The sequence below is a fragment of the Syngnathus floridae genome, chromosome 22 (genome assembly GCF_059516105.1).
Source record: "Syngnathus floridae isolate MCC-2025c chromosome 22, RoL_Sflo_1.0, whole genome shotgun sequence".
Classification (NCBI taxonomy): domain Eukaryota; kingdom Metazoa; phylum Chordata; class Actinopteri; order Syngnathiformes; family Syngnathidae; genus Syngnathus; species Syngnathus floridae.
Genome location: NC_142434.1, coordinates 6,799,145 through 6,824,502, shown reverse-complemented (window position 1 = coordinate 6,824,502; position 25,358 = coordinate 6,799,145). Strand labels below are relative to the sequence as shown.

The 25,358-nt window shown below is 44.9% G+C and overlaps 2 protein-coding genes across 8 annotated transcripts; one reads left to right on the top strand and one right to left on the bottom strand.

Moving 5' to 3' along the window:
- The first annotated feature begins 166 nt into the window (after positions 1-166).
- On the top strand, positions 167-14,023 carry LOC148379501 (protein bicaudal D homolog 1-like). Of its 5 annotated transcripts, none has more exons than XM_088366279.1 (12): positions 167-561; positions 683-1,234; positions 6,889-7,101; positions 7,268-7,423; positions 7,778-8,082; positions 8,173-8,341; positions 8,789-9,271; positions 9,632-9,810; positions 9,937-10,330; positions 10,435-10,629; positions 10,820-10,971; positions 11,567-14,023. In XM_088366279.1, the coding sequence occupies exons 2-12, from the start codon at positions 995-997 to the stop codon at positions 12,486-12,488; spliced, it is 3,408 nt and encodes a 1,135-aa protein (XP_088222405.1). In that variant the 5' UTR covers positions 167-561; positions 683-994; the 3' UTR covers positions 12,489-14,023. The 5 variants fall into 5 exon arrangements, with proteins under 5 accessions (XP_088222405.1, XP_088222407.1, XP_088222408.1 ...); XM_088366281.1 differs by having other exon boundaries at positions 169-561; positions 7,271-7,423; XM_088366282.1 differs by having other exon boundaries at positions 170-561; positions 683-1,219.
- A 6,375-nt stretch (positions 14,024-20,398) lies between these two features.
- LOC148379500 (uncharacterized) lies at positions 20,399-24,779 on the bottom strand. Of its 3 annotated transcripts, none has more exons than XM_088366836.1 (4): positions 24,547-24,779; positions 21,220-21,271; positions 20,778-21,139; positions 20,399-20,693 (listed from the first exon to the last, which is right to left on the bottom strand). In XM_088366836.1, the coding sequence occupies exons 3-4, from the start codon at positions 21,031-21,033 to the stop codon at positions 20,644-20,646; spliced, it is 306 nt and encodes a 101-aa protein (XP_088222962.1). In that variant the 5' UTR covers positions 21,034-21,139; positions 21,220-21,271; positions 24,547-24,779; the 3' UTR covers positions 20,399-20,643. The 3 variants fall into 3 exon arrangements, with proteins under 3 accessions (XP_088222962.1, XP_088222965.1, XP_088222963.1); XM_088366839.1 differs by lacking the exon at positions 24,547-24,779 and adding an exon at positions 23,411-23,431; XM_088366837.1 differs by lacking the exon at positions 24,547-24,779 and adding an exon at positions 21,361-21,398 and having other exon boundaries at positions 20,778-21,271.
- Positions 24,780-25,358: the final 579 nt, after the last annotated feature.

Here is a 25,358-nt window from a genome sequence, read left to right as displayed (position 1 = left end):
CTTACGACCCAGCCGATTCAGTTACTAGACCCTCTCAGAAGTGAACCTTTATGCAAATTGATAAATTTTATAAATTTTATTTGGCTTTTACAAATTAAATAATATTTGCCATAGGTTCACAATTTAATGATTTGTGCATGTATTTTGTAGTAATTCTAAAATATTTGAATCAAACGTCACATTTTTTTTTATTTGTATTTTTTAACGACACCAACGGGATGAGTTTGATTTTGAGGCGGCCTCTCCCAGTGCTTTTGAGTTGATGTATTTCGCCCCCTGCTGGATACTATGATGCTCACGAAACACGTTACATTAAATTTGAATTTATGAACAGCTGCAACAATTTAATACGACTATTTTTTTTAACTGACCCAATTTTTAACCTAATTTTTTGGGGAGGGATCATTTTTCCTTCAACACTATTTGCTGCTGCTGCTAGTAATATGATTACTTCTGATGTATTTTCCTCACATATGGGCTGTTTTGTTACAAATTGTATTCTTTTATTTCAATTAATAGTAATCTCATTCTAAATGTATTTTTGTGAGTTGTTTTTATTCTGTGAGTAGTCTTTCATATTTGTTCTGAAATCTATTACAGCCGTTCATGCCATGTAAACGGGCGTGTGGTGTTATTATAGGCAGCGTGTTGTCCTAACGAGTCCTGTAACCTGTATCTGCAGCTGCATCAAACAAAGGGAATGTCCTGCTTCTCGGCTGCGGGAACAGATGGCGCCTGGAACCTGGTGAATAAGCAGAAAACAGAGGGAGTGGACGCGGATGCGGATCATGAGGGCTGCATCACTTGAAGCGTCATGGTGACTCAATCTGGCGTTGAGGATGAGAGCACTTTGTGGATTTTTGGTTGTTTTCTACGATCGATTTGAAGCATCTTAATCCTCAAAGGGTGGCGGTGTGGATTTCTAGTCTGCTGTGTCTCCCTCCTGCGGACGCGCAGTTCCGCTCATCCGACGCAGGGAGGGAGGAGAGGGGCGATGGCCGCCGGTGGAGCAGCGGGAGGATGCGGAGACACGGTGGAGCAGTGTCGGGCCGAGGTGGAGCGTCTGACTCGGGAGCTGGCGGAGGCCAACCGCGAGAAGATCCGGGCGGCGGAGTGCGGGCTGGCCGTTCTGGAGGAGAACCAGAGCTTGAAGCAGCAGTGTGCCGAGCTCGAGGCCGATCAGGAGGCTCTGAGGCTGGAGTTGGAACAGCTGCAGGAGGTGGGCTCAGCAGGGGTACGGTTTTGTTACTTGGAAAAAGTCAAGAATTGGTATAGGACAAAGGAGAATAATTTTAAGTTTCTACATACTTTCATGAAATATCTTTGAGTCATGTAGGTCAACTCATCACTGACTGGCAATTTGCTTCATCAGCTTCAAATATTACTCCTGGATAACAGATTGAAAATTGCGATTTATTATTAATTCGTTTTTGAACCACGGCGAATTAACCGACAGAGTGTATCCAAGAGTGTACTAAGTGATAAAGCCGAGGGAAAACTTATAAGAAAAAAACTATATAATTACAAGACTTGAGTCGAGCAGCCATCAAGGCAATTACATTTGTTGGCATCTTTTTCCAGCATAACAGCTGATACACCATATTTGCTTTGAATTCTGGGCTCCACGAAAATAGTCTGCCGACCTCACAACGGGGTTGCTACAAACTTCTAATAAGACAAGGATATCAAGCCTAATGACCTCAAAACGATTTTGATGGATACAGTATATTTGTAATGGTGGAGAATCAAATGGTTTAAATTAACTAAAAATTACTGTACATGGTTCAAATACGTTTTCTATGTAGAATGCATGCATCCATTTGTCTTGTGGGACTTTTACAGTATACTTACTGTAATGCCCTCACATGTGACAAAGAAAAGCCACGGTCACAAATGCACTTTTCAAATCTTTATTAATTAGAAGAAGAGTAAAACACAATGAGCACAATTGCGCAAGAGCTGCCATATGCCACAGCTCAGATTTACTTCCTGTCTAATTTTGCATTTTGTGTTCAAGTGTGAGTAAAGTTAGCCAAACATAAGATTTAAGTGAGTGCCTGAACTTCTCCTCACTCATTCATTTCCAGGCCACAAAAAAATGTTTGACGTCAATGGGAGTTCAAGTTAAGTGTTGAATGACCATTAAGATTAAAATCTTGCTTTCTAAACACCTGCAAAATTCAACTTTTTTTTTATATTGCAGAGGGGATTATTTAGATTACATCTTCAAAATTGGTTTTATATCTGAGCCTTAAGCGATTCAGTCAGTAATTTGTTAATTCCTCTTCCCAAAAGAGCACATCTGACAAATTCTGCCTTTATTCCCTTTCTATCAACGTATTAAAAAAGAAATAAAGTGTGCACTGGTGCTAAGGGACATACTATGGCAGAGGAATGGAAAATAAATGGATGAAGAGAGGAGGGATAATCAGATTTAAAAATACTTCATTCCACTCCCTTGGCACCGGCCTTTTGTTTCACTGTCCTCATCCTGTCATTGCTCCATTGTTCTCAACACTACTCCTGACATGAGCAAGACAACAATGTTGTTTTCATCCATCAATTCAAACCTCATTAAGGAAAAATATTGGAGCTTCCTTTGATGTATGAAATTCCTCATAATTTTATTCACCTGTATTTTGTTTTGATACAATACAAAAATGGCATGTCAGGAAATTGATGATGCAGAGACATGTGTACTAGACTGGATTGGTCATCTGGCATGCAGGGCAGATGCCCAGTGGGTCGCCACCTTTGGGGCAGGGTGCGGTGCTATCAAATGATTTTTCTTCTTCCGTTTTTCCCCTAAGAGACCATCCCACAATTTTGAGCGTGCGGACCTTTAATTCATTTACAATAGAGACAGCTAAGCAGCTAATCCACATCAGTGGCGGAGATACGTGGAAGTCCGGGGTCATCAGGAATCATGTCTGAATACAAATTTTATAAGAATCTATGTTTTGAATAGATCATTGTGGAGTAGGGCTATCACTATCGAATATTTTTAGAATCAATTATTCTATCGATTAATTGATCAAATAATTGGATAACATTTTATTTGCACGAAAGTGAATTTCAAAACCATTTTTTCCCATTTACTGTTCTTTATTTGGTATTGTTAAGTGATACAAAATAACTAAATAACATTCAAACAATATCACACAAGAGGTTTTAATTTTTATTAATCAATTCATTTTGACAGCCCTACAGTAGAGTAGAGCCAGGAGCAACTATTAGATTTCAAATCATATGAAAATGTCAAATTTTTGTAGTTGCAGTTACAGTGCCTCCAGAATACACCCAGACAGAACTAGATAAAATTTGGGCCAAATTGCTTTTTTGTGTTTCAACATGGCATTAATTTAATAACTCCATGAGATCATGTGGTAACCTGAGATCTAACCGATCTGCTATAGAAGTCATAGAGCAAGACTACTAGGACTGACGTAAACTTATTACACGTTTTCATTTCAGATTCAGATTTCAGTTCAGCAACATCAGAAGATGTTTCATTAAAATTGTCTATAGTTTAACAGAAATCTGAAGTTTGATATAAAATCCACATTATATAAACAACGACATTGAACATTCAAAATCCCTGATGAAATTATTATGACCTCATCGTTATAAATAATTCATGACGACGCTTCCACACGTGCGTATGCTATTATGAGTGTGTGCCGGGGCAGGCGCATTTCCACACATGCATTTTTCAGGCAGTTAGTCTGCTCTTGAGTGCTTCTGCTCTGTGGCTCTGTGTTATTCATAACCAAAAGAGCTAGAGACCTGGAAGTTCCAGCTCAAAAACATTCATAAAGACAAGTCAAATGGCCATAGCACTTGAATTTGACTGAGAATACCAAAATTACCGTATTTGCCGGTGTATTGGTCGACCTTTTTCGATCCAAAATCGACCGAAAAAAATCGACCTCGACTTATACACCGAGTCATAAAATTTAACTTCGTATTCAACGCTTCAAATGTGATGGTAACCAAGGCCGTTTCTCATGCATCTCATTGTGCGTTGCACTTAGAAAATTTGAACCGGGCGGCGTGCGCGAGTGCGCGGCCCGCTGGAATTCGAATGAGGCTCCGCGATCTCCTCCGCGGTGCTTATAAACAGCCGATCCGCTCGGCGGGGGCTATTTTCGGCCACTTGGCGCGTGCGCACGGCCTCCCGGATGTGCCGAGCGGGTGCGCGAGCTCGCCGGCCGCTGGAAGTCGAATGAGGCTCCGCGATTTCCTCCCCGGTGCTTATAAACAGCCGATCCGCTCGGCGGGGGCTATTTTCGGCCACTTGGCACGTGCGCACGGCCTCCCGGATGTGCCGGGCGGGTGCGCGAGCTCGCCAGCCGCTGGAAGTCGAATGAGGCTCCGCGATCTCCTCCGCGGTGCTTATAAACAGCCGATCCGCTCGGCGGGGGCTATTTTCGGCCACTTGGCGCGTGCGCACGGCCTCCCGGATGTGCCGGGCGGGTGCGCGAGCTCGCCGGCCGCTGGAAGTCGAATGAGGCTCCGCGATCTCCTCCGCGGTGCTTATAAACAGCCGATCCGCTCGGGGGGGGCTATTTTCGGCCACTTGGCGCGTGCGCACGGCCTCCCGGATGTGCCGGGCGGGTGCGCGAGCTCGCCGGCCGCTGGAAGTCGAATGAGGCTCCGCGATCTCCTCCGCGGTGCTTATAAAGTGCCGATCCGCTCGGCTTGGAGCTATTTCCGGCCTCCCGTTGGTGCCGGGCGGCGTGCGCGAGCTCGCCGGCCGCTGGAAGTCGAATGAGGCTCCGCGATCTCCTCCGCGATGCTTATAAACAGCCGCATGCGCACGGCCTCCCGGAATTTGAACACATTTCGTCAATAAATTTCGCATATTGAATTTTGAAGTTTAATATAATGCAACAATTGAGCTCGACTTATACAAAGGATATATCATAAAATCGTAAATTTCCGTCGAATTTTAGGGGGTCGACTTATACACCGAGTCGACCTATACACCGGCAAATACGGTAAGCCTATATTGTCCTAAAACCTTGCTAGAAATCTGACCGAGAGTCCCCAATACCAAGCAGAGAGGCGTGTCATTGACAGTGACGTAACAGAAAAGTAACGAAGCAAGTACTCCTTCACCTTTTAACACTGATGCTACTGCGTGGTGCATTTTTCATCAACACTTCACTCACCTCAAATACATCACACACAACACCTATTGGAACACCTTTAAGATTCATTTGAACAAGATCGAGGCTAAAGATCTGGAGAAAGAAAACAACACTCATTACATTACAGTATTGATTTATACCAGACAGACTCATTATTGATTATGCTCTAAATCCTCATTTGGCGCACTGGGCAAAGGTTGGGCACAGTACTGTGAAAAAATCTCAAATTACCACTAGATTTGTTGTTCTAGCAACTCTATAATGACCAAGAAGCAAGAATACAAGAAGCACAAAACAAAAGGAAATGAAAACATATGGTTGTTTAATTGTAAATAACCATCAAATTTAAAAAATATTTTTCATCTGTTATCTTTATAAAATAATCAAAAAACAGATGTGGTGTCCCTAGAGGCGCTAGAGGTTAATGCAGTCGTTAAACTTGAGTTGCTATTAACTCAATCACTGCCAGCCCAGTTAAAATGGATCTTTAACGTCAATAGCCATCTATGGGAGTGGATAAGTTAATTGGCAATCCATTCATTTATGCTACACTATTATACCACCACTCTCCACATATACCGTGTTGACCCGAATATAAGACGACCCTGATTATATGACGATCCCCTTTTTCAAGACTCAAGTTTGAAAAAAGACTTTTTGAACACCAAATTTAATTTTTATACAGAAAATAATTACAGTACATTTGAAGCAAATGATTATAACAATATATTTAAGAGAAAAAGCATGTTATTAATGCCTCATTCAAATCATGCAAAAAATGTCTATATCACATCTTACCTGAATATCTGAACATTTAAATATGTAAACTAAAGTGCAATCACATTTGTAAATGAATGGCTTCTGGTTTTTCCATTTTTTGTTATCTCTTCTCTTATTTTCTTCTCTTTTCTTTCTTACCATTATTTTTTTATTTTCCTTCTTCGTGCTACCGCTATTTTTATTTTTATTCTTCGTGACAGGGGTTCGCTTTGGCCTGGCGAGTTAAGTTCAGCATTCGCTTTAAAGATATATGGCGCTATCTAGCATTGTGAATGGGTGTAATGTGGTTCTTAACCTGGGTTCGCTCGAACGTTCGGTGAGTCGGCTTCAGGGGTTCGGCAGAGCTGGTATGTCATTGCCCCGCCCCCACCACGGGTCCTGACTGTTGTTTGTGTCTATGCACCAAACGGCAGCTCAGAGTACCCACCCTTTTTGGCGTCCCTGGAGGAAGTGCTGGAGAGCACTCCTTCTGGGGCCTCCATCGTTCTATTGGGTGACTTCAATGCTCACGGGGGCAATGACAGTGAGACCTGGAAGGGCGTGATTGGGAGGAACGGCCCTGCCGATCTGAACCCGAGCGGTGTTCTATTATTGGACTTCTGTGCTTGACACGGATTTTCTATAATGAACACCATGTTCAAACATAAGGGTGTCCATGTGTGCACTTGGCACCAGGACACCCTAGGCCGCAGTTCGATGATCGACTTTGTAAGCGTGTCATCGGATTTGCGGCCGCATGTTTTGGACACTCGGGCAAAGAGAGGGGTGGAGCTGTCAACTGATCACCACCTGGTGGTGGGTTGGATCCGATGGTGGCGGAAGATGCCGGTCCGACCTGGCAGACCCAAACGCCGATTGATTGATTGATTGATTGATTGATTGATTGATTGATTGATTGATTGATTGATTGATTGATCCGAACAACTTGTGCTTTATACTCTCTCGCTCCACCCAGGCATTTGGTCAGGCCTACTCCACCCAGCGTAAGGTGGCCGAGGATGGCGAGACCAACGAGGAGACACTGCTGCAGGAGTCTGCTACCAAGGAAGCTTACTACATGGGCCGGCTCTTGGAGCTTCAGGCGGAGGTCAAGCACAGCCAGGCCACTGCGGCCAATGCACAAGCCGACAATGACCATCTGAGCTGCCTGCTACAGGAGTTGCGAGAGGTAAAGTGCAGAATCATGCATATGGAGTGACTCAGAACAAGAAAACACATGGATTTAAATCCAATTGGATACTCAAGCCAAAAGCTGTAGTTCTAAGCACACAAATAAATTGAATCAGAAGACTGTAATACAAAAGCGGCCTTTCTTTCTTCTTGCTTTGTCTCAGCAGAGTAATGAAATGTTGGAGATACAGCGTAGCCGCGTGCGAGAAGAGATCGGGGAGTACAAGTTTCGAGAGGCAAGGTTGATTCAGGACTACACAGAGCTAGAAGAGGAAAACATTTCTCTGCAGAAACTGGTTTCAACCCTCAAACAGAATCAGGTACAGATTTGTACGTGGATCATGACTGCAACACAACAACAAATGATTTGGAAAGTTAAAAATCCCATGGGGTGATTTTTAAATAACTACTCACCTACTCAGATGTTCTGTCACCTCCCCCCTCCCCCTTTTTGGGTGTAGTGGAGTGTAGCTTGGACTTGGAGCAAATGTTATCCATAACATTCAGAAATGTATAGTTTTCAAATTACCTAAGAAACATGCTTTAGGATTTGTGAATAAACCGACACAAGGACAAGGAGAACATGCAGAGATTTGGAATTTTGATAATCTAACTGTGACTCATTTATTTGTAGCAAATCAAACTAATTGATTTTACCTCGATTTATGATTCAGGTGGAATACGAAGGTTTAAAACATGAAATCAAGGTTTTGGAAGAAGAGACAGATGTTCTTGACAGCCAGTTGCAGGATGCGATGCGTTTGAAGGACATCTCTGACTCCCATCTGGAGGAAGCACTGGAGTCGCTGAAGAGCGAGCGTGAGCAGAAGAATCACATGCGCAGAGAGCTGGTTCATCATCTGAGCATGTGTGATGTGGCGTACACTGGCAGCGCACACCTGACGTTCACGTCGGCACCACCCAGCGGCACAGCTACTCCTACAACTTTGCTCTCGCCAACTGCAGAAGATCCGTTAAGGTATTAGTATAACAGAACATCTGAAAAGTCCAACCACTATATGATGCATGTCAAGAGCCTTACCAACAGAGTTTTATTCTGAACCTACAGATGTAATGGACATGTCCAAGCTGCAACACAAATGGCAACAGCTTCAGCGACGGTGGCTGGTGCTAACAGAGAATGTCGTAGTCGTAAAACCGAAGGTGTGGCGACGTCAGACCTCTTCAGCGAGATGAACCTGACAGAGGTTCAGAAGCTCAAGCAACAGCTGTTAATTGTGAGATCCTTTAAAGTTTCTTTTTGTAGAACCGACTCGTCATCCTCTTTACTGTGAGTGTTATAATGACGCATGAGATTATTTCAACATCTGTTAAATTCATAACAGAACGTTTGAATCCTATTTGAAGCCAAACCCTCGAGAATAATTTAGTGTAAAATGATGCTGACGGACAACATTCCCACTGTGCACACTTCAGTCTCTGAGCCACAGATATTCATTGTCCTCTTTTATTCCAACATATAATTCCCCATATTAGTATACCGTACGTTTCAAACCACCGTGTACCAGATAAAGTCTTATTTATTTCCCATCCAAGTGTGCCATCGACTACAGTCAAGCAGAGTGTTTGCTTTTATTGCTCATTCCCCAGGCTGATAGACTTTCATTCCAAATCACCCTTCAGGTTTTGCATCTTAAAAATATGGTAACTTCTGCTTCTTCTAGGTGGAACGTGAGAAAGTAGCACTCATAGACAGTTTGCATGAATCCCAGATGCAGCTCAAAAACACCCAGGGTGCTCTGTCAGAACAACACGAGAAGACCCTCCGCCTTAGCCAAAAGGTCACCGCCCTATGCCGTGGACAGCAAGGGGCCCAGACCAGCTTTGATTCTCTGCTCAACCCCGAAGACCTTAAGGGACTTGACCATGAGAAAACCGAAAATGGCGACGAAAATGAGGATGAGCATGGCACAGTGTGTAAAAGTCCAGTATTTCCAAACCAGTCACCAGGTTTGGAGATCTTGCAATGCAAATACCAGGTGACTGTGACTGAGGTGGTTGAGCTCAAGTCTGAAGTGAAAGCCCTGCGGGACAGGTTGGCTCAGTGTGGGGAAGCACATGAGAAGCCAAGAGGAAATGCTCTGCAACAGAGACTGGAGAGGAAGGTAACAGCATTAGAAAAGAGCTGCCACGAGGGGAAAGAGAAGGTAAGCTTATATTCTCTGTCTTTTTGTATTACCATAAATCCACAAATATATTTACACTTGACAGCTAATAGATCTTGTGTCTCAAATCGTCGTGTAATTTGACCAACAAAAAAAAAAACCCTCTAGTGGACACATCCATTGTAACAACAACATTCAACAACATTCTGGCAACAATCAAACACTGTCGTGGTTTGGTGCTGCTCTGCTGTCGAGGACCTGGATGACTTGCTGTGATTAACGGAACAATAAATTCAGCTGTGTATCAGAAAACCATACAGGAAAACATTTGTCCATTAGTTTGTACCCTCAAGCTAAAGTGCTCTTGGGTTATTCTGGAATGACTGAGATGTCCCATGTCAGATTTCTAGATTGGAGGCTGAGTTGCAGGCGGCTCAGGTGGCAGCCAGTGAGAGCCAAGGGGCTTTGAATGCTGCTCAGGATGAACTGGTGATGCTGAGTGAGGAGCTTGCCCAGCTCTACCATCATGTCTGTCTGTGCAACGACGACACACCCAACCGTGTCATGCTGGACTACTACAGGTCTTACGCTGGTTTTAGGCGCATGTATTTACACTATCAGCCATTCTGGCAAATGATAAAGCTCTGGCGTAAAAACGACCTTTAACTCGACTTGAAACTTCTGAGCATCTTTATTTTCTCTTCTAGACAGGGCAGGGGGCTCAGGGGCCTTTCCGCCACTCTCAAAGCCATGTCTGCTGACAACAGTAAAGTTCTCCTCACGCCACGCCTTGCCAGGAGACTGGCCACCGCTACTTCTACAACCTCAACTTCCGGGGAGTCCCGAAGTCCCTCCGAGTCTCCGTCCAAAGAACCGCTATCCGGTGGGGATAGAGGAAAAGACAGTAAAGAGGGGGACAAGGAGCTTATTCGGGGTCAATCGGAGCAAAGCCTGACTTCCTACAGTCCTCCGACCCGGTCACCTAGCATCAGTGCCTCATCATCGTCCTCATCGTCCTCATCGCCCGCCTTGGAGCCAGCTGGTGAGCTACGCAGAGAGCCCTTGAACATCTACAACCTCAACGCCATCATCCGAGACCAGGTAAAGTTGACTTTACATATCTTTATTTTCATTTCTACTACTCTGTACTTGTTTCCTTCACCGGATTCGATTTATTTCTAAAACATTTCAAACTTGATTCTCAGGTAAAGCACCTGCAGAGAGCAGTAGATCGGGCTCTTCAACTGTCCAGGCAGAGATCTGCAGCAAGGGAACTGGCTCCTTTGCTTGACAAGGACAAAGAAAGCTGTTTGGAGGAGATCCTGAAGCTGAAGTCTCTGCTCAGCACCAAGAGAGAGCAGATAGCCACTCTCCGGCTGGTCCTCAAAGCTAACAAACAGGTGGGGGTTAGGGTTAGCACAATAAGTGGGAACATGAGACAAAGACGACATGGGACAAACTGCAAGGATTCAAACCAGATGTTACATTTCCCTTCTTTTAGCAAGTAGCCTTTTCTGATCACGACCCTAAGCAATTATTTTTAAAATTTGCTGATGTTTCGGGTGATGTGTATCTGTGTGTTTTTCACAGACAGCAGAGGGGGCTCTTACTAACCTGAAGAGCAAGTACGAGGCAGAGAAGTCAATGGTGACCGACACAATGACAAAGCTAAGGAACGAGTTGAAGGCCTTAAAAGAGGATGCGGCCACTTTCTCCTCTGTACGAGCAATGTTTGCCACCCGGTCAGTGAGCAGATGCAAGCAAAGAAAAAAATTCAGACGCCAAACCACATTGTCGAGTTGCTATACAGACCTGAACAGTGACACAAACCACATGATAATCCAATGTCCGGCAGCATCAAAATCCAGCAGATAGGGGTCCAAAATAATATTTTGAGGAAGAGCCTGAGAATATATTCTGTCAGCCTTGAGTCTTTTGCTGGAGCTCTCATTGGGAATCAATTCTCGATTAATTCCCCAAGGCGAACAGTCAAATTCTCCACGTGAAACTTGCAAAGTGTCTCAAAAGTTACATTCAACCTTGCGATGGAGCTCACTCATATTGGCCACACGCCCATTTTGACTTGTATACATAAAGAAATTGACAATATTTTTGCTAACTCACAGAGGTATAGTGGCCTAAAGGGGTCAAACAGGCTTCTTACTGTATTGGCTAGAAACCTACGCTCCAGGTCTAATAGTTAGAGGACACAATTATTTAACATGTTGGCAGTGATTAACCAGCTTCATGAGAATTTTGTTGTTGTATCCACCTCATATCATATCCTCTTGCTTTTTGTTAATTACATGGTTTGAGCCTAATCTTTTTATCCCTTAGGTGCGATGAGTATATGACCCAACTGGATGAGATGCAAAGACAGCTGGCCGCAGCTGAGGATGAAAAGAAGACATTGAACTATCTCCTGCGAATGGCCATTCAACAAAAATTGGCCCTCACCCAGCGTCTTGAGGACTTGGCATTCGATCAAGAGCAAACACACCATAACCGTGGGAGTAGGGTGACCCGCAGGAAGAACAGCACCCCCAAAGTAAGTCTCGCAACCTCAGCTTCAGCCTCGGATTTGGTGCAGGGCTCTGGTTCGAACTTGGTCCCCAGTTGCTCCTCCCCTTCCTGCCTTAATAGTCCAACATCACTTGTCTCTACTGCTACAGACTCTTCCTTAACTCTGACATCCCCTATATCACACATAGCCTGCCGCAGTCCATCGTCAGCAGCGATCGCCTCGACAGTCGAAACTCTGATGGTAGAAAGTCCCCCATCACTGGAGGTGTCAACCCCGTCCTCAACCCCTGAAAGGCTTACTCAGTCACGGTGGACCCTTGGAATGCGAACGCTTGTCGTTGATTCCCATAGTTTCCGAATTACATCTCCTTTCTCCTGTAGCGCGACTCCTTCAAGACATGTCACCCCAGATACTCAAACCACTACCATGACAACAAGCAGACATAACCAAGCAGGCTCCGCCCCTTCGTCTCCCTACCGATCCCCATTATTGGGCCTCAAACGCTCTTTGTGGACCCCATTACCCCGGACTCGTCCGTTGTCCAGGCTGACGGGTACCTCGGTGCATCACATTCCCTCATCGTCCTCTCATTACTCTTCTTCCCACTCTCCGTCTTCCTCCCACAGTTATTCACCCACCTACTACAGCCCTTCCGGCACGACATCATACAGTCACTCTAGCCACTATACTCCTCTCTACCCCAGATATTACAGTTCCTACCGACCCAGACACTGACCCTACATTTTTGTTCCTCCTTGTTGAAACTAAAACTTGCTTAAGTTCTCTTTTTCTGTTACCTGAGTTGTGTGAGTTCACAGAGAGGAGGAAAACATGTGGCGTCCCTTTTCTCGTTTTCTATTTTCCTGTGCCTACACTTTGGCCAATGGATTTGGAATATTTTGTGACATCTCTCAGGGAGTTGATATCAGGAGCACAAGTGGCCCTGCCTTCCATTTCTTTCTGTGACGGCTCATTAGTCTAAACGGGGACATTAACAGACTTTTTTAACATTTTCAGTAGACAACTCACATGCAAGATTTGTTAAAAACAAACAAAAAATTCTGATATTCACTGGACATAGCCTTTATCGGTGTGCTATCCACTCTGTATGAAACTATATTGAAACGCACATTCTGTATCCGCAAATGGTCATCTGCAAGTGTTTTTACACTTTGAAGTAAAGGACTGAAGTGTCTGTGACGAAGTTGGTTAATCCAGTCAACACACTTGAATGTGGAAATCCTTTCAGTTGTCTATGTGTTAACCAAGATGATTTTATTCTTAGTGAGAAATGTGTAAAAATATTTCTAAAAGTGTCAAAAAGAAAGCCCCCATCCCGCCCCCCATATACGCTCAATCAAATTTGCAGTTAAATAAATAAAAAAAATCTACAGCCACTCGATGAGGAAATTTGATGATTAGTGTTTAGACTTTTATTCAGATTTTTGTTAAGTTTGTATGTTTAGATTTTTCTGGTTTTGTGTTTAATCTAAGTGTATTTATCACTTCCAACACTGACATGCTTTTTCACTGCAGTATTTATTAATTTTGCTGGACTGAATAAACTAAAGAGGACAAGCTATACAAGTGAATCAATTTCCTTCACAATGACAGCCAGTCATGCACAAGATGGTGACATGAAAGTTTATCCTAAAAAAAAAGAGATGGAAATGTCGAGAAGCGGGTGGTTGTGTGCAAATTGTACAGCAAAAACTCATCTCCAAAGCAATTATGTTATGTATTAGCATTAGCATATTGTAACGCACATAGACACCAGAGCTAATGTTAGCTTTAACCATCTGACGTATGGAAAATTTTAAACGTATATTCGTGGCATTCAATGATTGATGAAGCCAACGTCAGACACCTTTTAATGTTATTTACATATTTCATAATTTGTAACATATCTTCTGTTGAATTTATTTGTCTGCTTATTTTCATTTTTCACACTTGCACTTTCGGCTATATTGCTGTTGCTACACTGATGATGCCTATTATTCTGAAATATTTTGTATGGCCTTGATTGCTTTCACTAATGTATACGTCCAAAGATAGTTGAATTTTTCTTTTCACAATACAGACAACTGCTTACAATGTGTACAGTATGTGCTTTTTTTATTTTCCATCAATGGAATTTTTAAATAGCACCTCTCTGTTATCCTTTCTTTATACAATTTCTCCAAATGCAAAAAAAGTCACATTTTGCTGTGTGACAGTTTTTATGTTTTCATTTTTTATTTGCTGTTATTAATTAAAAGATGGACATCTCATGGACATCTCGAATGATTAAACCTAATCAAAAATACAATCAATATTAACATATAATTCAATTCAATTGTTTTGACACAAGAAAAATAATCTAAGTGAATTCACATTATACAAGCATTTACAAGTTGAAAACTTAAGGTGTTCAAAGTTACACTTACCGTATTTGCCGGTGTATAAGTCGACTCGGTGTATAAGTCGACCCCCTAAAATTCGACGGAAATTTACGATTTTATGATATATCCTTTGTATAAGTCGAGCTCAATTGTTGCATTATATTAAACTTCAAAATTCAATCAGAAATATGCGAAATTTATTGACGAAATGTGTTCAAATTCCGGGAGGCCGTGCGCATGCGCAGTGGCCGGAAATAGCTCCAGCCGAGCGGATCGGCTGTTTATAAGCACCGCGGAGGAGATCGCGGAGCCTCATTCGACTTCCAGCGGCCGGCGAGCTCGCGCACGCCGCCCGGCACCACCGGGAGGCCGGAAATAGCTCCAAGCCGAGCGGATCGGCACTTTATAAGCACCGCGGAGGAGATCGCGGAGCCTCATTCGACTTCCAGCGGCCAGCGCACTCGCGCACGCCACATGGCACCACCGGGAGGCCGTGCGCACGCGCCAAGTGGCCGGAAATAGCTCCCGCCGAGCGGATCGGCTCTTTAAAAGCACCGCGGAGGAGATCGCGGGGCCTCATTCGACTTCCAGTGGCCGGCGAGCTCGCGCACGCCGCCCGGCACATCCGGGAGGCCGTGCGCACGCGCCAAGTGGCCGAAAATAGCTCCCGCCGAGCGGATCGGCACTTTATAAGCACCGCGGATGAAATCGCGGAGCCTCATTCGACTTCCAGCGGCCGGCGAGCTCGCGCACACCGCCCGGCACATCCAGGAGGCCGTGCGCACGCGCCAAGTGGCCGAAAATAGCTCCCGCCGAGCGGATCAGCTGTTTATAAGCACAGCGGAGGAGATCGCGGAGCCTCATTCGACATCCAGCGGCCGGCGAGCTCGCGCACGCCGCCCGGCACATCCGGGAGGCCGTGCGCACACACCAAGTGGCCAAAAATAGCTCCCGCCGAGCGGATCGGCACTTTATAAGCACCGCGGATGAAATCGCGGAGCCTCATTCGACTTCCAGTGGGCCGCACACTCGCGCACGGCTCTTGCGCCATAAAGAGTCCGCCTCGGCTGGTTCCCCATGTCGGCCAGAACAAGTGAAAATTCGGCCTCTTCCCCTGGAAGTCTGGCCAAGTTTGGCGAATATTTTGTAAGTGCCAACGACTCAACCGCCGTAATGTGTCCGCCTCGGCTGGTTCCCCATGTCGGCCACCACAAGTGAAAATTCGGCCTCTTCCCCTGGAAGTCTGGCCAAGTTTGGCAAATATTTTCAAAGTGCGAACGACTCAACCGCCGTAAAGTGTCCGCCTCGGCTGGTTCCCCATGTCGGCCATAACAAGTGAAAATTCGGCCTCTTCCCCTGGAAGTCCGGCCAAGTTTGGCGAATATTTTCTAAGTGCCAACGACTCAACCGCCGTAAAGTGTCCGCCTCGGCTGGTTCCTCCGGTCGGCCAGAACAAGTGAAAATTCGGCCTCTTCCCCTGGAAGTCTGGCCAAGTTTGGCGAATATTTTCTAAGTGCCAACGACATTCATTTAGACATGGCGATTGAATGTTTACGTACCGGTAGTTATGGTCGTTGCTTGACGCGCGATGACTCGCACAGTCGCTCAATACCCAGTACTTCCCCCTAGCAGTCATCGTCGCTGTCTGGCTTTCGATGTCCGTGATTGAGGTGAGAATATTTGAAATTGTTGCTGAGGATGCGTGTTAATGCGACGAATGCTTTATAATGATTCAGTTTCTCGCTGTTTGATGAGCCTGACGGACGCACACCCACGCACAATGAGATGCACGAGAAACGGCCTTGGTTACCATCACATTTGAAGCGATGAATACGAAGTTAAATTTTATGACTCGGTGTATAAGTCGAGGTCGATTTTTTTCGGTCGATTTTGGATCGAAAAAGGTCGACCAATACACCGGCAAATACGGTACTTAATTTGCATTACATGTTATTTTTTATCCTTACAATTGATTCAAACTTTAATATTGGGAAGTTTGGTTAACCTACTTTTATACGTCTACGCTAAGTAAATATTTTCCAATATTAAATTTTGCAAGTTCAGTTAATGAATATTAATTGAGGGCAACATTTTTAATGTGAAATTATTAAATTTGACTGGATTATTTTGATTTGCACTATTTCCTATGGGTGTATTTTTTTTTTTTCAATGTTTTACCAGGTAAGCCAACCGTGTCCAAAGTCTAGCCCGCCGGCCAAATCCGGCCCCCGGTCAGATTTCATACGGCCCGCAGCTTTGGTCTTATAATGCAGTGTTTCCCAACCTTTTTTCAATCACGGCACACCTTTTCATTGGAAAAAATCTTGCGGCACACCGCCAACAAAAAACTGTTAAGCTCCTATATTAAAATCAGTTATATTACAACAAAACACGTACAGTCCTATTCCTATATATGTATGGAGAGTCGAATAATTTAATAGAAATAAATACTAAATATTCTTTAAATTGTATTTGTCACGGTCGGGTGGAGCATGGAGCAGGACGACCAAGTGCAGCTTGGACCAGGGTTTATTGGTGAACTCAAACAGGCAAACTAACAGACTCGGCAACCGACATGGCTCATTAGCAAAACCTAACAACAAGACTGACCGAAAAAGACGTGAAACAAAATGACCGGGTGACATTACCAATGACAGCAACTGGAACCAAAAAGACATCATGACGTTGACACATAACAATGATCCGACAGGGAGTGAGGGGCAGACAGGACTTATATACACATGACAGGTAACGAGAGGCAGGTGGGAATAATCACACTGATCATGCGCACACAGGAGGGGAGGGGCGAGCACACAGACAGAAACCAAGACAACAGACACATAGTGGAGCAGTTGGGGACGAGACGTGACAGAACCCCCCCCACAAGGGACGGCTCCCGACGTCCCAAAAAAAAAAAACTAGGGGAACCGAACCGCACTCGGGCGGCGACTTGGGGAACCGAACCACACTCGGGCGGCGACTTGGGGAACCGAACCGCACTCGGGCGGCGACTAGGGGAACCGAACCGCACTCGGGCGGCGACTTGGGAGACAGAACCGCACTCGGGCGGTGACTTGGGGAACCGAACCGCACTCGGGCGGCGACTTGGGGAACCGAACCGCACTCGGGCGGCAACTTTGGGGACAGAACCGCACTCGGGCGGCAACCCAAACATAAAATGCACTCGGATGGCGACTCTGGAAGTCCGTACAGCAATTGGCGGCGACTCTGGAAGTCTGTGCCGCCATCGGCGGCAACTCTGGGAGTCCGTACGGCAATTGGCGGCGACTCCGGAAGTCTGTACCGCGATCGGCGGCAACTCTGAAAGTCCGTACCGTGATCGGCGGCATTTCAGAAGGCGTGGCTGTGCGTAGCGGCAGGAGCCATCACGCGCCGCAGCAGTGGGCGTGGAGCCAGGTGCAGCTGCAGGTTTCCTAGTGTCGCTTTGTGATTCGGCCCGCACGCCACTGCCACTTTGCATCAGAGGACGAAGGCAAAGCTGACCCGTCCATTTGACGAGGTCACATCCAACACGTACGGAGCCACCTCGACGCGCAGTTAGTTCTTCGTGCCAATGTTGCATCAAACAAAGATGTCGAGTAAGTTCTTTATTGGCAAAATTGTCTTTTCTCGGCCATTGGGTTTAAACGTTGAGGTCAAAAGACATCGTCCTCGCGGAAAGAAGTGAAATAAGTGGGTGCAGTACACGATATCCCCACCAGAGAGCACCCCAACCCTCCGTAGGTGATAGTTTGTCATTGTCAATGTTAGTCATCATTCATTATAGCCGCCAAGGAAATAGTTGAACAAAGAACAGCCCTCCATAGGTTCGGTCAGTTGATAGTTTGCCATTGTAAACAGTGGTGGCCCTGAGCAATTTGGTGCCCGAGGCAAGATTTTCCCTGGAGCCCCCTCCCCTGGCCGTGGTGTGCCAAAAGACAAGTCAGCTGGAGGGTGTTTGTTGTGATGCCCCAAACATAGAATTGTTAAACCCTGCAAAATGGAGGGCGCCTTTTATGAATTGTAGCAAAATATGCATTTATATAAGTTAGAACAACTTCGAAAGAAAATAATAATTAAATAAATATATACATTTTGTGGTTGCAGCCCCCCCCCCCCAACTGTCGCCCTCAGCCAGGGGAGGCCATCCCGCGGCTCGCATGCGGCTCTTTCACGTACATATCAACATTTGTGTTTATTTTTCGTGCGGGTTCGCTTCGCTTGAGTTCTATATGGTTTTTTGGTCAAACGCGCATGCGCATGAGGTGAAACCCCGCAAAGGAGGAGGGACACACCCATACGAGGAGTGTCAATTTCGCCCTCAAAATGGCAAGGAAAAAATGCACAGCTAAACGAATATATTAAGATGAACACAGGACGTCTTTAACAGAGTGGGAAACTTTATACTTTTTTGTTGAACGCAATGGCAAGCCATTCTGCTTGATATGTCGGACGTCATTAGCGCATTTAAAAGCTTCAAATCTTCAGCGCCACTTCAGCTCACTTCATGCTGATGCCGATAAGGACATTCCAAAGGGGACTGAATTTCGCAAGCGCAAGTTGGACACTTTGAAAAGTCAGACAGAAAAACAGGTTACATTTTTTTTTAAAAAGTTACGAACCACTCAGAGACTGTCACGCTTGTATTGTTTCAACTGGCTTGGAACATTGCACGGGCTAAAAAGTCATATAATGAAGGGGAGTTCATTAAAAAATGCCTCAGTGACGTTTTTGAAATCTTGTCTCCTGAAAACGCCAAACTAAAACGAATGGTCTGTCCCGCCACACATAGTAAGTGAAATAGCGCTATTGTAAATTATTATGTTTTTGTTTGTGGACTTTGTTGAACTGAGAGTTTGTCTGTGTGAGACAATGCACACAATGTTAATTGTTGAAAATGTGGTCTGTGGTCTTACAGTAGTACTGTAGGAGTCAATTTCTGTCATTATCATGTTGGTGCGTGACATGATAATGTCACACAATAAATGTAGCTGAGCAGTGGTGTGTGTGCGTGCGTGTCGTGCGCGTGTCGTAGGCGCATGTGCAGGCGTGCCTCAGCCATCGAACAATTGTCACCCAAAGTGTTTCAAAAGCGCACGATGTAAATGATTGCATAATTCCATCTATCCATCCATTTTCTGAACCGCTTTGTCCCCACGGGGGTCGCGGGCGTGCTGGAGCCTATCCCAGCTGTCATCGGGCAGTAGGCAGGGGACACCCTGAACCGGTCGCCTGCCAATCACAGGGCACACAGAGACGAACAACCATCCGCACTCGCACTCATACCTAGGGACAATTTAGAGTCTTCAATCGGCCTACCAAGCATGTTTTTGGGATGTGGGAGGAAACTGGAGTGCCCGGAGAAAACCCACGCAGACACGGGGAGAACATGCAAACTCCACACAGGGAGGGCCGGAGGTGGAATCGAACCCGCACCCTCCTAACTGTGAGGCAGACGTGCTGCCCAGTGTTAGGGTTTACAGATTATCGTGATCGTATGATTATGTTGGAATGTAGACTAGAATTATTAACTTTGTTTAAACCTTTTACCTTTCCTTGACTCTGAAAAGTTTAACCATTCAGTTGTTGAAACTTTCCAAATGGTGTGAAAACATTCTTGCTTAGTCATCTAAAATGCTCCACCAGTTTCTGTTTCCACGACCTTGTAAAACAATGAGCTGGGACCCTCCGCACTGATTAACCAGTTGCTGAGGTGACCACCAAACATGTCCAATGTCACCCCCACCCTACCTGTTCTCAATAAATATGCTCTTGCAAGAGACCAAAGGCAGACTTTGTTCGAACATTGCTGTACCTACAGTAACGAGCAAATTCTCCACTTGCAAGTGCTTAAAGGGCATACTGTTTCCCGTTTGGTTCTTGCAAAATAAGTTAGAATGAGCACCACTCTAACACCCAGTGCGCCACCGAGCCGCCCGATTGCATAATTTTGTTGGGAAAAAATAATTTGGTTTGTTTATTTCCCCCCCTAATTTGCCGTTATTGTTGATTGGATATTACACGGCGAAGATTGCTAGCGAGACAGACAGACAGAGCGGAGAGGAACACGACAATTGAAAAAAGAAATTGTTTAATTTTTGGGTGACAACTAGTCAAGGGTGGACACATTATATACAACTCACTGTGTTTAAAGAGATTTGCTTTTGTGTTGTTTGACTAAAGTTGTGAACGTAGCGCCTACTGTGCAATATCAATGTGTACCCGAAACGTATTGGAGAAGTCACATTGTGTTGTATCTGAATGTTGGTTGATGCCAAATGTTAATTTATGTTTTATTTCATTCCTTTAGTTTTTACAGTGTTCATTGACTGTATGTTTTAAACTGTAAGAAGAATAAAAAGACAAAACATCATACGATGCGTGGATCATTGACCAGTAGTAGCGTTGCTCCTTCCACGCTCGTGGCCACCATCTGCAAACACGTTCAGGTGAAGGGCTTGCTTGAAGATCGGGACGGGCTCCTCAGGGTATTCCAGAAAGAAGGTTCCTCACACAGAAGCTAAGCCAGAGCTGTTGAGTGGCTCCGAGTTGGTTTCAGCTGTTATGTGCATCACCGGAGAGTTTTCAGGTCAGCTGCTTTCTGGAACACCCCCACAGTTGGCGTGCGGCGGCTTCACCTTACCTTTGATTTGCGCCAAGTCGCTGTGCAGCTTCTGGGTGAGGTTGTAGTTGTTGATCTTCTCCAGAATCTTGATGGTCTCCTCTACAGCCTTCTTGCCGTGCCTCTTCGCTAGCTGTTTGACGATGTCCATCCGGTCTGCATTTGGGGAGATGCTCCCGGGCAGGTGCATATGGAACTTGAAGGCCTTGAAGTCTTCCTGATCCAGCTCATTCAGCGTTCTCCACAGCAGCTCCTCGCTCTCGGTATCTAGCGCCATCTTTCTAGCATCGAGAATCCGCTCACTTCTCCGTCTGTAAGCAGCTGCCCGGTCGTGCGTGCGTGCGTCGCTGTTTTACGACTTCTTTTATGGCCTTACTGGAACTCTGGCTCGTAAAGTAATTTGGCTGGAGTGACGCAGATTTAGCAGGAAGCGTCACGGCGTGGACGGGCTCTTTGTTCTTACCTCCTTGATTGAGTGCTCTCGTCTGTGAGTTCACTTTTGATCAAGAGGAAACCTGAAAGCAAAGGGATAACCTTGATTTTCTCACACAACATACAGCGTGACGGCTACAATTGCATTCCACATCCAAACACAGAAGATCACCCGAATTCTGATAAGATGCCAGCGGAGGCCAAAGTCTGCTCTTTTTATGACTCCTTCCTGGTCCTCAAGGCTGCTTGACAACGACTTTGCTGCTGGATTGTCTTCCTTGTCGTTACGTTTCTTAAAGAAGTAACTGACCGACCCCAAACTTCAAAGTAACCAACTGACAACGTATCGAGAAACTGACCTACCAGAGATGGGGACTCGAGTCACTGTGACTTGGACTCGAGTCGCTGTTTTGATGACTTGTGACTTGACTTGACAAAAATAAAAAAAACTTGAGACTCGACTTGGACTTGGAAGTTAAAGACTCGGGACTTGACTTGACTTGAGACACGATGACTTGAATAACTTCAGTGTTATTTAGTTTATGTTTTCAGTTTGAATATAAAATATAAGGCTGAGAATGGCGTTGTCATGATTGGACCGCTACCCTGCCAATCAATCGGTCGTGCCCTCTCTACCTACCTAACGTGTTTATTGGAGAATCACGGCCCTTTATATCAGACATGCACAAACATGTCAGCGGGAGCGGTACCGCGAGTCATCGCCTTCGGCTATCGTAATTACCTTTATGATGGCAAAAGACGGACAGCACAGTGCAAGATATGCAACAGAAACATTTCAGACAGCCAGACGACAACTTCCAACTTTGTCCGTTTGAAATTTATAGAGCTCTGGCGTCTCCAGATGTTACAGATGAAACATAAAATGTTTCTAATGCTCTTTAATGTGTTTCTTCTTTCAGATTTTTTTCAGATTCTTTTTTCATATTTGCAACTCAAATGTGTCAGACACTGTCGGCAGACGTTCATTTTTTCAGATTGAGCTGTCAATTAATCATTGTATGAGGTAATTTCTTTTTTGTTTGATTCCATGGTGTATTGTACTGAATATCAGTATCAGTGCAAATCCAAATTATTGTCATATTTTTAAACAGGTTAGACACATTGGACAATGATGGTTACTTAAAGTTACTGATATCTTGTCTTTTCACGTTACTAAAATCAGATTCTGCGGGTAAAATTGCAATAATAAGGTGACTTGACTTGGACTTGACTTGACCTATTTAAAGTGTACCATTGGTCATTCGCCATATTAACATTTTTCTATTCTACGAATATGGCTTAATCAAATCCCTGATGTTTATTTAAAAAAAAAAAAGCAACTCATGTAGGAAATAAATGGCTTTTAGTAAGTGTAACATGGAAATATGGGAGCATCCATGTTGCTTAGTTTGTGGCCCGGATCAGGCAACTGCGTGACGTCAGCAAGTTGTTAGCATCTTGGCTGGCTCCAATCTCGTCCCCAGCGTTGGTGCAGTGCCAACAATTTTTGCCCATAAACAGAGGAAAAGTCAAAATCAAAATCAGCTTTATTGTCAATTTCTTCACATGCCAAAGACACACAAAGAAACCGAAATTTCGTTCCCCACTATCCCACGGTGACAAGACATGGCACACAATAGACAATCAAGTAAACAACAGCGTGCTGAATAAATAATGAATAAATCATTGTACGAGGTAATTTCTTTTTTGTTTGACTCCATGGTGTATTTTACTGAATATCAGTAATTACAGTGCAAATCCAAATTATTGTCATATATTTTAACAGGTTAGACACATTGGACAATGATGGTTTCTTAAAGTTACTTATCTTGTCTTTTCACGTTACTAAGATCAGATTCTGCAGGTAAAATTGCAATAATAAGGTGACTTGACTTGGACTTGACTTGACCTATTTAAGGACTTGACTTGGACTTGACTTCACCTATTTAAGGACTTGACTTGACTTGCCCAAGAAAAAAATGACTTGGGACTTAGTTGAGACTTGAAGGTTAAGACTTGAGACTTACTTGAGACTTGCACATGTGTGACTTGGTCCCATCTCTGCTGAGAATACGTTATAAACATCACACTGTCTGTGTTATACGCAAAATAATACATTGTACAACTGTAACCGTACGTATCCTATTCTCAATCAATAATTAGCTCAGACTACTTGCAGTATTGCAAGTTCTGATCATCATCTTTTCAACAGCTTTACTCACCTGAAACACACACAACAGCGGCAGTTACAGTCAAGACCTGGCAAAACTCCCGCTCTCTGTCAACTACTTCCGGGTACTGAGGACCCCCGTAGTTGTCTCAGGTGCCTTATTGAAATCCCCAAATATTCGCCACTGATACCATACAGTACTATTTGCATATAACGGCTTATAACGTGTTCAGAAACATATTCACAGAGATGGGACTAAGTCACACATGTGCAAGTCTCAAGTAACTCTCAAGTCTTAACCTTAAAGTCTCAAGTAAGTCCCAAGTCATTTTTTTCTTGGGCAAGTCAAGTCAAGTCACAAATTATGTCAAGTCAAGTCCTTAAAGGGTACCATTGGTCAAACTGTAGAACGCATGCACTGATTTAGTATAAAGTAAATGTACAATATCAAAAAAGAAATAACACAACACCTCTTAGGGACAAGAGATATATAGCCTGAAACATTGCCGGCACTTCTGCTGCCTGGGGAAGAAAAATGGCGCCCCGGATATCACGTCACCTAGTTGATTCCGTTTTGGGGCACCCCAACCAGACCTATATACTATCTTTATAAGAAATCGATTATGTTGAAAATTAAGGGTAATGTGAGTAATGATGTAGTAATAAATGAATACAACGATTGGATGTTCTGTAGAAAAGCTTGTGCCCCCCCTTTCGCACTGGCAAAGCTATCCGGCTGCCTAGCGAGCTCGAGGCAGGGACAAGTATTCTAGTATACAGGGATGAGAATTTTCCGCGGATCTTTGTGTTTTTTTCTGTCGAAAGTATTTTCGTGAATCGTGTAAATCCGTTGAGAATTTTTTTTTTTTTTATATATGGGGGGGAGCGGCCGGCTAGCTGGCCGGGCAACGTTAGCCTCAGCAACTCTCACGGGTATTCCCCCTCGCTACTTTCCCGTGCTTTTTCACATATGCCATTCTCATGCCTGTATTATACAAATCAGCTTCCAAACATTTACTTAAAAAAACAATTGATCATAGCCGTTATTAAAATCACTTAACAGGAAACTGACTTCCTTGGCAAAATGCGCTTGCCCGCCATGACGGGAAACCAAAGTAAACAAACCACAATAATCGCGCAGTAATTTATCAAAATCGGGGACAAAAACTGCTTATCACAGATACATACCTGTCTCAGAACGGCAATGTTTTGTCCCTGGGATCTCTTTTCATCACGTCTCCACCCACTTCAAGGACGCACGGAGCCTTTGGCAGGGCATTCAGACCATCACGGACTACAAGTCCGCGCCGCGGAGCTGTGAGGGCGACGTCCGTCTGCTGAATGATCTTAACCGCTTCTTTGCTCGCTTCGACGCCCAGAACAGCACTTGCCCGCTGAAGACCACTCCCTCCCCACACGAGCAGCCCCTGTGCTTCTCTGCCGACGGAGTGAGGAGGGCGCTTGCCGCTATTGACACCCGTAAGGCGGCGGGGCCGGACAACATCCCGGGTTGTGCGCTGAAGGACTGCGCTGGCGAACTGTCAAGTGTCTTCACGGCCATCTTTAACGTTTCCCTGCAGCAGGCCATCGTCCCTTCATGTTTCAAGGCTGCCACCATCGTTCGTGTGCCGAAGAAACCTGCACCGTCCTGCTTCAATGACTACCGCCCCGTGGCCCTGACGCCCATCATCATGAAGTGCTTTGAGCGGCTTGTCATGGAGCACATCAAATCCATTCTCCCCCCCACCATTGACCCTTTCCAGTTTGCGTACCGTGCCAAACGGTCCTCTGAGGATGCCATCTGCTCTGCCCTCCACTCGGCCCTCACCCACCTGGAGAGAAAGGACTCATATGTGAGGTTGCTGTTTGTGGACTTCAGCTCTGCCTTCAACACCATTGTGCCGCAGCGACTCATCTGCAAACTCAACGAGCTGGGCCTCAGTACCTCCCTCTGCAACTGGCTACTGGACTTCCTCTGTCAGAGGCCTCAGGTGGTGCGT